The following is a 13414-nucleotide window of genomic DNA, read 5'->3' on the forward strand; positions in this document are numbered from 1 at the left end:
TCTCCAGGAAACTTCTCTCACAGACAGGCCGCCATCAATCATGCCGATAGCAACCAGGCGATCTCCATTACTCAAGCGGGGCATGGTCATATCTTTCACTGTTCTTCTGTTAATTAAAATCATGTCTTTTCGAACGGCTATTTTATACAGATTCTTAATCAACTCATTTTGGCAATTTTAACAACTCAAATAACACTGAGCACCTGGCATTATTCTGAAATCACATGACTTGAGCTCAGTATTGTGTTAGCCCAAGGAACAATACTACTCAAACAATCAACAAACATATCATTGTGAATCAATATATATATATATATATATATATATATATATATATATATATATATATATATATATATATATATACACACACATATACATATATATATATATATATATATATATATATATATATATATATATATACATATATATATATTATATGTATATATATATATATATAAACACGGCTTGGAATAATCACATCTTCTGATTGGTTAAACAGCATCACATGACCATGAGTAGATATAGCATATACCACGGCTTGCATACTAATGAGCCGCTTCACACTGAATAAATCACTACGCACCACTGCATTCTAAATTCCATGACAAACTGCCATTTTATTTGTTATTCGTTACAAAACCACTGCCAAAAATGAGTGACATTCCACCTATTTCCTTTAATATATTTGGGGATGAAACTCCAGATAACTGGTACAACACCAAGTTGTTGAGTGAAGACAGCAGACCACCTGAAAAAAAAAATACTAATAAAATAAGTGCACCAGCAACTGTCAAGAGTAACACATAACAGTAGATGAGGAACAGCTAAATGAAATAGAAGAAAACAAAGATTGAAAAAACATAAAAAATACAGCATGGGCTATTAATGTACTTTTAAGACTGGTTTAAATATATATATATATATATATATACAGTGCCTTGTGAAAGTATTCGGCCCCCTTGAACTTTGCGACCTTTTGCCACATTTCAGGCTTCAAACATAAAGATATGAAACTGTAATTTGTTGTGAAGAATCAACAACAAGTGGGACACAATCATGAAGTGGAACGAAATTTATTGGATATTTCAAACTTTTTTAACAAATAAAAAACGGAAAAATTGGGCGTGCAAAATTATTCAGCCCCCTTAAGTTAATACTTTGTAGCGCCACCTTTTGCTGCGATTACAGCTGTAAGTCGCTTGGGGTATGTCTCTATCAGTTTTGCACATCGAGAGACTGAAATTTTTGCCCATTCCTCCTTGCAAAACAGCTCGAGCTCAGTGAGGTTGGATGGAGAGCATTTGTGAACAGCAGTTTTCAGTTCTTTCCACAGATTCTCGATTGGATTCAGGTCTGGACTTTGACTTGGCCATTCTAACACCTGGATACGTTTATTTGTGAACCATTCCATTGTAGATTTTGCTTTATGTTTTGGATCATTGTCTTGTTGGAAGACAAATCTCCGTCCCAGTCTCAGGTCTTTTGCAGACTCCATCAGGTTTTCTTCCAGAATGGTCCTGTATTTGGCTCCATCCATCTTCCCATCAATTTTAACCATCTTCCCTGTCCCTGCTGAAGAAAAGCAGGCCCAAACCATGATGCTGCCACCACCATGTTTGACAGTGGGGATGGTGTGTTCAGGGTGTTGCTTTTACGCCAAACATAACGTTTTGCATTGTTGCCAAAAAGTTCGATTTTGGTTTCATCTGACCAGAGCACCTTCTTCCACATGTTTGGTGTGTCTCCCAGGTGGCTTGTGGCAAACTGTAAACGACACTTTTTATGGATATCTTTAAGAAATGGCTTTCTTCTTGCCACTCTTCCATAAAGGCCAGATTTGTGCAGTATACGACTGATTGTTGTCCTATGGACAGAGTCTCCCACCTCAGCTGTAGATCTCTGCAGTTCATCCAGAGTGATCATGGGCCTCTTGGCTGCATCTCTGATCAGTCTTCTCCTTGTATGAGCTGAAAGTTTAGAGGGACGGCCAGGTCTTGGTAGATTTGCAGTGGTCTGATACTCCTTCCATTTCAATATTATCGCTTGCACAGTGCTCCTTGGGATGTTTAAAGCTTGGGAAATCTTTTTGTATCCAAATCCGGCTTTAAACTTCTCCACAACAGTATCTCGGACCTGCCTGGTGTGTTCCTTGTTCTTCATGATGCTCTCTGCGCTTTAAACGGACCTCTGAGACTATCACAGTGCAGGTGCATTTATACGGAGACTTGATTACACACAGGTGGATTCTATTTATCATCATTAGTCATTTAGGTCAACATTGGATCATTCAGAGATCCTCACTGAACTTCTGGAGAGAATTTGCTGCACTGAAAGTAAAGGGGCTGAATAATTTTGCACGCCCAATTTTTCAGTTTTTTATGTGTTAAAAAAGTTTGAAATATCCAATAAATTTCGTTCCACTTCATGATTGTGTCCCACTTGTTGTTGATTCTTCACAAAAAATTACAGTTTCATATCTTTATGTTTGAAGCCTGAAATGTGGCAAAAGGTCGCAAAGTTCAAGGGGGCCGAATACTTTCGCAAGGCACTGTATATATATATATATATATATATATATATATATATATATATATATGGACATTCATTTTAAGGAAGCAAGTCAAAAAACATCTCAACAACATTAAGGGAATTTTGTGCCAGTGCAAGAAGTTCAACTGGGGACCAGTATTCAGTCTCCAGTTTTATAACGCTCAGCTGGACTAAATAGATGTTTTAACAGTAGAAGTTTTAACATCTCTGCTGACAGCGAGTTTAAAACCAGCAATAATGTATTCCTGTCAGTCATGAAAACTTAAAGCAGGTAAAGACGAGGCCAGACACCACCCTCCGAATTACCGGCCTGGATCTGAAGCATCTGTGGGAAAGTGAGGCACTGTCCCGACACCGCGGTCGGATTGGTGCGTAAAGTCTGGTTTGATCTTCAACTTAATCTGGCACGACTTGGATGTGAGGGTGTCCTACAACTAACAAAAACATCTTTTGAGATCCGGAAGGATGAAAACGGACTTGAATATGTGTACCTCGCATATAACAAGGACCAAAAACTCACCTGAAGATACAGATTCAGCATCCATGGCAGCTGCTCCCCTTACTTCCTCGGTGTCATTTGAAACTGCCCATCATCAGTGTGTGCTCAGTCTCTAGTTTCTAGTGAGATGCCACTTTCGATGCAGAAAGTCATAATAAACGGACATGTGCAATTTATTTTTAATAAGCTAACAATAAATTACATTAAATTAAATGTGGGACTATATTACACTACAGATGTATACACATTAAGTTTCTGGTTTTGTCTTAATTTAAAATGTGTTTTAATTACATTTAATCACCCAAATGACAAGTAGTTGTGTTGTAAGCTGTATAAAGCACTGTGCGGTTCCGATAATTTATACCACCCCCCCCACCGAGAGGTTAAAGGCTTAACAACTTCACACTAAGTGCAGGGATAGGATTACACACCTGTGTGAACTTTATGGTGTCTTTTAAGATTTCCTAACTGGCTGAATGTCTTCCCACAAACAGCACAGTGATAAGGTTTCTCTCCTGTGTGAATGCGCTTGTGTTTATTAAGGTCTCCTAACTGACTAAATCTCTTCCCACAAACAGAACAGTGATAAGGTTTCTCTCCTGTGTGAATGCGCTTGTGTTTATTAAGGTCTCCTAACTGACTAAATCTCTTCCCACAAACATCACAGTGATAAGGTTTCTCTCCTGTGTGAATGCGCTGGTGGATTTTAAGGTTTCCTAAGTGACTGAATCTCTTCCCACACTGAGTGCAGTGATAAGGATTCTCTCCTGTGTGAATGTGCTGGTTTGAATGAAGATTTCCTAACTGCGTGAAACTCTTATCACTGGTCTGTATGTGGAAAGGTTTCTCTCCTGTGTGAATGCGCTGGTGTCTTTTAAGCAGTGATATATGATTGAAACTCTTCCCACAATCAGCCCAGGAAAACGTAGTCCCTCCTGTGGGATTTCCCTTGTGAGTTTCAGGAACGTCTAATTGACAGGAACTCTTCCCACCTTTAATAGAATGAGGCAAGGTCTTCAAGCTGCCCTGGGTTTCAGAATTGTTAAAACACACAGAATGTGGCGTCTCTGTACTCTCCACAGTAAGTGGGTGTCTGTCTTGTAAAGAAGGGATTGTAACTGAGTGAGTTCTCAATGTCTTCACATACTCTTCTTGGGGTGTCGTTTCTCTGTGTTTCTTGCACTGTGGTTTGCCTCTAGGAGAGTTTTTGCACTGGGGTGATAGAGTGGAGTCGTGTTCTCCTTCATCTACTTTAGAAGCTAAAGAAAGAAAGAGAAGAGAGACAAAGGTTATTGTACAGCATTCTTCCACATGCACTGTTCTGAACACAAGCGAATGAGCAGTTCAGTGATTGGTTGCTTGAGATGAGGCGGATTCATTTACCAGTTAGTGTCCCGCAAGTTTCAGTCACAGCAAGAATGATGTCAACATGTCAGCCAAGTGGAAAATGAAAAACGACATGCTTTTTTAATGTTTAAAATGGAATATTTTAAATCAAGCCAACAGTCATGAAAAATCCTGACTATTTACTACCTGCATTTTGAACACCTCCCCACACGTACTTACTGTACTGTGACAATAATAACACAGCAATGCTTACTGTGAGACACACAAAAGTGAAATGTGGTGTTGCAAGCAGGCCTCGGGATAGTTGACATGAGATGAGCGTTTAAACATGATATTGTATTTGAATAAAGTGTAAGAAATAAAATAAGACTGTTGGTTTTCATTATCGTACAGTATGGGTTCACTCTCATTTTGGCGATCCTGTTGCATACATTCTCTACTGAAACATTTCACATCTAGCAGGTGCCTCAGAAGCAAGCAGAGTGATGTCCTTGTTGACATACTGGTTGGGCAGCTCCCCTTGGTTAAAATATGAATCTCAAGCACACTGCTGGTGTTCAGTACCAGGTTCTGCAGGATGAATAGGCAGCTCAATGCTGCTTGTTTTGTAAGATTACCTCTGAATCCCAGTTCACATTCAGATGGAGAGTCATCACACAGGTTGGATCCCAGCTTGTTGTTCTCCTCAAGTGTACAGACATGATTTTCATGAGGAAGTTCCTCTGCGATGGGGACACATTCCTGCTCTATGAATTCCTCTTTAATAGGAACACATTCCTGTTGAGGGACCTCTTCATCTTTAACACATGCCAGCTCTGTAACCTGCATTAGACTTGCACACCACTCCTGCTCAAAGGACTCCTCTTGTGTGTAAACTGCTTCTATCTTTGGCCCCTCCTGTGCTTCAGATTCAGGGATAGTGTGGCTCTCTATGGGATCTGTGGGAAACAAAATTGCATACAATTAGATCTCTTACTTACTAGCTAGGTTTGTTAGTTGCTTTGATCAGGGATTTAAAGTTACTGTTCCTCAGTTATTTCATAAAGGGGTGAGCCGGTATAATAGTTTGGTGGTTTAAGAAAATTATGGTATTGACACCATTCCTGTTATTCTACATTGCAATCAGTTAACGCTGTGTTTGTGTTCCTATGAACAAAGTGAAGGAAAAGGCATTTTCATATGAACATCTTTTTATTCTACGTCCTGTACAAGCCTCAGTGCTGCTGGGCTTTCTCACCTCCTGTAGCCTCACACTGGAGCATTGCATCCACTTCTACCTCCCTGTCAATCACCATCATGACCGCCGTTCTGCCTTTGCATTGTTCTAATGCAAACATCCATTTCTCTACTGCAAACATGCTTAGAAACCAAGCCTGGAGACTTGCAGTCTTAGCAAAGTGTCTGAGGAATGTCTTTTTGTTACCTGATACTGTATTGTGAGAACAGTTTTGAAGGAAACGGTCAACGCAGGATGCAAGTTTCAATGTGTCAAATACAATGAGCAGACAAGCGACTGCAGCAGGATAACCTGCTTATTCTCAAAGCAGTTTCATTTAAACACGTGATTTACACAACTCAGACTTTTTAAAGTGCAGCAATATGTTTTCTGTACAAACTCCACCAGTATAATAATAATTAGGAACAACATTGGAAGCTTACTTGTGCAATGTCACGTGACCTGTAGATATAAATCCAATAACATCCTGTGGCAGAGTGGTTCCAATGACGTCGCAGACCAGGAAAGAGTAAATCATAAACAAAGAAATGCTGGGCAAACTGTAGCGCAACTGGCGCTCAGCGCGTTTATTTAAATAACAAAACAAAATATTTAAACAGAACAAAAGACAAACACAAAAGGGCACGTTGGCCAAACAAAACAAACAAACAAACAATTGTGCTAACAAATATTGTGCTGACGATTCCAGCACAATAGCAGTTGTTTTCGCTTTTCTCTCCTTAACTCCCGTTCCTTACTCCCTGAACACTCTCTCCTCGAGTGCAGAAAAGCTGCACGTTTTTATACAGGTGACCATCTCCCGATTAGCAACAATTAGTCAATTAATTAAATTGGGAGATGGTCACCGGCTGCACAGGGTTTTTAAATAATTAAACACAATAAACAAACACACGGCTTTTCGCCATCATCTTAAGATAACAACTAAGACGGACGGCTTTGTCCGCCTGCATAAAACTACAATACTAATAATTACAACAATAACAATAACAATAATAATAATAATAATACATACATACATACATACATGAATAAATAAATATAAAGTGGTGGGCACTTTGCCACACATCCCTTGTAGTATTAAAATACATTTGTAATGGTGTGGCTCTCCCTATTGTATGTATCCTGTGCAAACTCATCTCTGCTCTTAAATAATAACCTGGATTAGTAAATGTTTATAAGCAATATGAGCGACCGTTTCCTAATTCTGTTTACCATCAGCTGAACAAAGTACTTTATTTATTTTATGGTTATAATTTTTCTAACAAAACAAACAAACTGCAGCATCACATTGTTTTGAGCAAATGATAGATCTTAATAATACACACTGTTATAGTATAACATATACTGCACCACTATCCATTCTTAATAATACACACTGTTATAGTATAATATATACTGCACCACTATCCATTCTTAATACACACTGTTATAGTATAATATATACTGCTCCACTATCCATTCTTAATAATACACACTGTTATAGTATAATATATACTGCAGCACTATCCATTCTTAATAATACACACTGTTATAGTATAATATATACTGCACCACTATCCATTCTTAATAATACACACTGTTATAGTATAATATATACTGCACCACTATCCATTCTTAATAATACACACTGTTATAGTATAACATATACTGCACCACTATCCATTCTTAATAATACACACTGTTATAGTATAATATATACTGCACCACTATCCATTCTTAATAATACACACTGCTATAGTATAACATATACTGCACCACTATCCATTCTTAATAATACACACTGTTATAGTATAATATATACTGCACCACTATCCATTCTTAATAATACACACTGTTATAGTATAATATATACTGCACCACTATCCATTCTTAATAATCCACACTGTTATAGTATAATATATACTGCACCACTATCCATTCTTAATAATACACACTGTTATAGTATAATATATACTGCACCACTATCCATTCTTAATAATACACACTGTTATAGTATAATATATACTGCTCCACTATCCATTCTTAATAATACACACTGCTATAGTATAACATATACTGCACCACTATCCATTCTTAATAATACACACTGGTATAGTGTGTGATATATATATATATATATATATATATATATATATATATATATATATATATATTGTACAACTAGAGTGTTCTTTAAAAGTTTTTAAATTCTTAATGTCTTTTTTAAAATAAAATGTAATGGCCTTTTTCAGCTTTTTGGTTAGTAAAATACAAAATGCCAAAGTTTAAATCATCGTGAAAGGAACAGTGGTTTTTTTTTTTTTTTTTTTTTTTTGGTGATTTACAGTAGTGCAGGTATTTGCTTTGATTTTGTAAGCATTCATTTTATAACGGGCATGATTAACTGTATACCGTGATAGTAAGATTACCACATTGTGTGCAAATTGTATACTGGCCCATCCCTGATTTAATTATGGATAACATAATTGTCTCACTTCACAGTCACCCTTTTTACCTCAATAGTGTTTCACTCAATTTCATTTGTTGGTTTGATTTCATGGCTGGTTCACATATATCTTAATTCAGACTTATTTGTGTGTATGTGTTAGACCGGCATTTTAAAAGCATTTTCTTTTAGAACGGACCCCTGTTTATACTTTCAATTACAAAATAAAATGCCGATGTCTACGAGGGTACATCATTTTCAAGGGATGTATCTGAAGTTCAAATTGAAGTATATTTTAAAATATCGTAACAAGACCTGCGCTCCCGTCAGAGAATTTGGGTAACATGCATTTGTGGTGTTTTGTCTACTGCTTATATAAAATACTGCTTATGTAAATACTACTGTTGTATTTACTTCCTCCAACTTCAACCCTTAACTGAACTTGTGGAAGCACTCGGGTGCAAAATCTTACAGCGGATTGGTGCAGGCAGGGTGCTGCTGCCGCCCCCTTATTCACCTTGTCTTAAGAGAAATTCGAACCAAGATCTTTCCAACAGTAGGTAGTTTAAGGTGCTGGATTGACCAAGCAATACCACACAATAAAATCAATCTTACCTTGAAATATTAAATGCTGTTTAATATCTGCATCTGCAGCGTTTATACACCCTCGCAGAGCTTTCAGCTCGCTCTCTGATATTTCCAATCTCAGCTTCAGACTTTCATTCTCTTTCTCCTTTCCAGCCATTTCCACTCTGAATTCAGTGAATTTGCTGCCGACAACTTTAGTAATCGCACACAAGATGGTGTCTACAGCCGATTTCACTGCGTGCTCGATGGTAGAGGCGAGATCGTCTTGAAAGAGCGACACGGACACGCTGCCGTCCATCTTCACTGGTTTGAGTTTCACACTGGTCTAGTAGCGGAATCCTCTTTTCATATTATTTACTAATATTTATTTTTTACTGTAGCCTTCCCATTCAAATATATTCATCACTTCTTCTAGTGTGATAAAGAAAGATCACAAACAACATGCTTTGCAAGGAGTAACTTTACTTTGGTCTTTCAGAATCGCGCAGAGCTCTGCTGGAGCTTCAACGCGTTTGTTTCTCAGTAAATCATCTCATTGAAAAGCTCGACTTGTCTGTAGCTGCGACTGACGCGCTCCGCTCTGTGTGTGAAATTCAACACAGAAAAGGGATGCTTTCCTTTTCCAGGAACTCCGTGCAGGTGATAAACAAACACAAAAATCACTAATTATTAGAAAACATTTCATCCCAGCCTAAATACTTTAAACAGCAGGAGACAGCGTGTTGTAAAATCATCACTGACTGCAACCACCTCTCCACACATGAACAAAACAAACCTCTCTATTTCCTGCACTGAAATGAAAGCGTCTCTAGCAGAAGGCGGGTCTGGTTGGACCCGTCGCGTATTATTGGCTGTAGAAACACTCTATCCCCAGCATGTGAGCCTGATTGGCTGTAGAAACACTCTATCCCCAGCATGTGAGCCTGATTGGCTGGCCTCCCTGTCGAGGCGGTTATGAAACGGGATGCCAGACTTCGCCATCTTGGCTCTATAAGCGCTGTGTTCAATGCGATGCAGACACTGCGCGAGATCCGAAATGGCGCCAGTTTCGACTGTCTCTGCGTTATCATGCGCGCGCTCAATTACAAAGCCGCTGCTGCAGCGCGCGTGGGGTTTGAAAGCTGCTGAGGATTTTACATCATGAGAATACAGAATATGACATCAAAAACAAAGCTGCTACACTCATGCAAACCTATCCTTCAGATCTGGATGGATATTTCCCATCAGAAATGCTCCAGTTTACTAAATTTGTTCTGGCAAGGACAAGAGAACAGCGTTTGACCACCTTCAACTTATCCTGAATTCTCAAGTGATTTCCACATTTCCGAATGTCACCCCTGCTCTGCGCATTTACCTATCCTTAATGTGCACTAACTGTTCTGGAGAACCATCATTCTCGCGCATGGGATTCATTAACAATGAACCGAGAGCCACCATGAACCAGGATCGCCTAAACAGCCTTGCCATCATGTCCACAGAATGTGATATACTCAGAAAACTGCATTTTACTGACATTATTAGAGACTTTGAACAGATGAAATCGAGAAGATTAAATTAAGATAAGTCTGACTTAATTACTCTGCGATGTAAGGTTTACTTAGAACAGAGGTGATTAGCAAAATTTAAGTAACATGCTGTTTAGTTTTCAGATAGACTGTGGTATAGAGCACTTACTAACATTTTAATATTCCTAACATTGTCTTTTAAAGGTTCTTTTCATATTAATCCAGTTATTAAATGTTCTGTATTTAAGTCACTAGATGGCGCTGTGTAATGCCAAGTCTTTTAATTGTTTCGTGAATGTATTGCACGTTCGGTATTCACGTTAAAACAATGGAGTGGTTATTTCAATCTGGTGTCAGTCTGGTGGTAACCCTAACCCAATACCTAACCATTAACAATCATCTGAGACCCTCAGGGTTATCCTGACCCTAACCCAATACCTAACCATTAACAATCATCTGAGGCCCTCAGGGTTATCCTGACCCTAACCCAATACCTAACCATTAACAATCATCTGAGTCCCTCAGGGTTATCCTGACCCTAACCCAATACCTAACCATTAACAATCATCTGAGTCCCTCAGGGTTATCCTGACCCTAACCCAATACCTAACCATTAACAATCATCTGAGGCCCTCAGGGTTATCCTGACCCTAACCCAATACCTAACCATTAACAATCATCTGAGTCCCTCAGGGTTATCCTGACACTAACCCAATACCTAACCATTAACAATCATCTGAGTCCCTCAGGGTTATCCTGACCCTAACCCAATACCTAACCATTAACAATCATCTGAGGCCCTCAGGGTTATCCTGACCCTAACCCAATACCTAACCATTAACAATCATCTGAGGCCCTCAGGGTTATCCTGACCCTAACCCAATACCTAACCATTAACAATCATCTGAGGCCCTCAGGGTTATCCTGACCCTAACCCAATACCTAACCATTAACAATCATCTGAGTCCCTCAGGGTTATCCTGACCCTAACCCAATACCTAACCATTAACAATCATCTGAGTCCCTCAGGGTTATCCTGACCCTAACCCAATACCTAACCATTAACAATCATCTGAGGCCCTCAGGGTTATCCTGACCCTAACCCAATACCTAACCATTAACAATCATCTGAGTCCCTCAGGGTTATCCTGACACTAACCCAATACCTAACCATTAACAATCATCTGAGTCCCTCAGGGTTATCCTGACCCTAACCCAATACCTAACCATTAACAATCATCTGAGGCCCTCAGGGTTATCCTGACCATAACCCAATACCTAACCATTAACAATCATCTGAGTCCCTCAGGGTTATCCTGACACTAACCCAATACCTAACCATTAACAATCATCTGAGTCCCTCAGGGTTATCCTGACCCTAACCCAATACCTAACCATTAACAATCATCTGAGGCCCTCGGGGTTATCCTGACCCTAACCCTATACCTAACCATTAACAATCATCTGAGGCCCTCAGGGTTATCCTGACCCTAACCCCATACCTAACCATTAACAATCATCTGAGGCCCTCAGGGTTATCCTGACCCTAACCCCATACCTAACCATTAACAATCATCTGAGGCCCTCAGGGTTATCCTGACCATAACCCAATACCTAACCATTAACAATCATCTGAGGCCCTCAGGGTTATCCTGACACTAACCCCATACCTAACCATTAACAATCATCTGAGTCCCTCAGGGTTATCCTGACCCTAACCCAATACCTAACCATTAACAATCATCTGAGTCCCTCAGGGTTATCCTGACCCTAACCCCATACCTAACCATTAACAATCATCTGAGGCCCTCAGGGTTATCCCGACCCTAACCCAATACCTAACCATTAACAATCATCTGAGGCCCTCAGGGTTATCCTGACACTAACCCCATACCTAACCATTAACAATCATCTGAGGCCCTCAGGGTTATCCCGACCCTAACCCAATACCTAACCATTAACAATCATCTGAGGCCCTCAGGGTTATCCTGACCCTAACCCAATACCTAACCATTAACAATCATCTGATTCCCTCAGGGTTATCCTGACCCTAACCCCATACCTAACCATTAACAATCATCTGAGTCCCTCAGGGTTATCCTGACCCTAACCCCATACCTAACCATTAACAATCATCTGAGACCCTCAGGGTTATCCTGACCCTAACCCCATACCTAACCATTAACAATCATCTGAGGCCCTCAGGGTTATCCTGACCCTAACCCAATACCTAACCATTAACAATCATCTGAGGCCCTCAGGGTTATCCTGACCCTAACCCCATACCTAACCATTAACAATCATCTGAGTCCCTCAGGGTTATCCTGACCCTAACCCCATACCTAACCATTAACAATCATCTGAGACCCTCAGGGTTATCCTGACCCTAACCCCATACCTAACCATTAACAATCATCTGAGGCCCTCAGGGTTATCCTTACCCTAACCCAATACCTAACCATTAACAATCATCTGAGGCCCTCAGGGTTATCCTGACCCTAACCCCATACCTAACCATTAACAATCATCTGAGGCCCTCAGGGTTATCCTGACCATAACCCAATACCTAACCATTAACAATCATCTGAGTCCCTCAGGGTTATCCTGACCCTAACCCAATACCTAACCATTAACAATCATCTGAGTCCCTCAGGGTTATCCTGACCCTAACCCAATACCTAACCATTAACAATCATCTGAGGCCCTCAGGGTTATCCTGACACTAACCCCATACCTAACCATTAACAATCATCTGAGGCCCTCAGGGTTATCCTGACCCTAACCCAATACCTAACCATTAACAATCATCTGAGGCCCTCAGGGTTATCCTGACCATAACCCCATACCTAACCATTAACAATCATCTGAGGCCCTCAGGGTTATCCTGACCCTAACCCAATACCTAACCATTAACAATCATCTGAGTCCCTCAGGATTGACCTGACCCTAACCCAATACCTAACCATTAACAATCATCTGAGGCCCTCAGGGTTATCCTGACCATAACCCCATACCTAACCATTAACAATCATCTGAGACCCTCAGGGTTATCCTGACACTAACCCCATACCTAACCATTAACAATCATCTGAGGCCCTCAGGGTTATCCTGACCATAACCCCATACCTAACCATTAACAATCATCTGAGGCCCTCAGGATTGACCTGACCCTAACCCAATACCTAACCATTAACAATCATCTGAGGCCCTCAGGGTTATCCTGACACTAACCCCATACCTAACCATTAACAATCATC

The 13414-nt window shown here is 39.9% G+C and overlaps 1 protein-coding gene across 5 annotated transcripts; it reads right to left on the minus strand.

Moving 5' to 3' along the window:
- Positions 1-454: 454 nt before the first annotated feature.
- LOC117971944 (zinc finger protein 418-like) lies at positions 455-9433 on the minus strand. Of its 5 annotated transcripts, none has more exons than XR_009310225.1 (4): positions 8680-9433; positions 5020-5340; positions 3077-4314; positions 455-754 (listed from the first exon to the last, which is right to left on the minus strand). XR_009310225.1 is itself a non-coding variant. In XM_059007453.1 (4 exons), exons 1-4 carry the CDS (start codon positions 8948-8950, stop codon positions 624-626), a joined length of 990 nt encoding a protein of 329 aa, XP_058863436.1. In that variant the 5' UTR covers positions 8951-9433; the 3' UTR covers positions 455-623. The 5 variants fall into 5 exon arrangements, 2 of the variants coding, with proteins under 2 accessions (XP_058863436.1, XP_034775989.2); XR_009310226.1 differs by having other exon boundaries at positions 2863-4314; XM_059007453.1 differs by having other exon boundaries at positions 4048-4314.
- Positions 9434-13414: the final 3981 nt, after the last annotated feature.

This window comes from Acipenser ruthenus, chromosome 35, assembly GCF_902713425.1.
Source record: "Acipenser ruthenus chromosome 35, fAciRut3.2 maternal haplotype, whole genome shotgun sequence".
NCBI lineage: Eukaryota > Metazoa > Chordata > Actinopteri > Acipenseriformes > Acipenseridae > Acipenser > Acipenser ruthenus.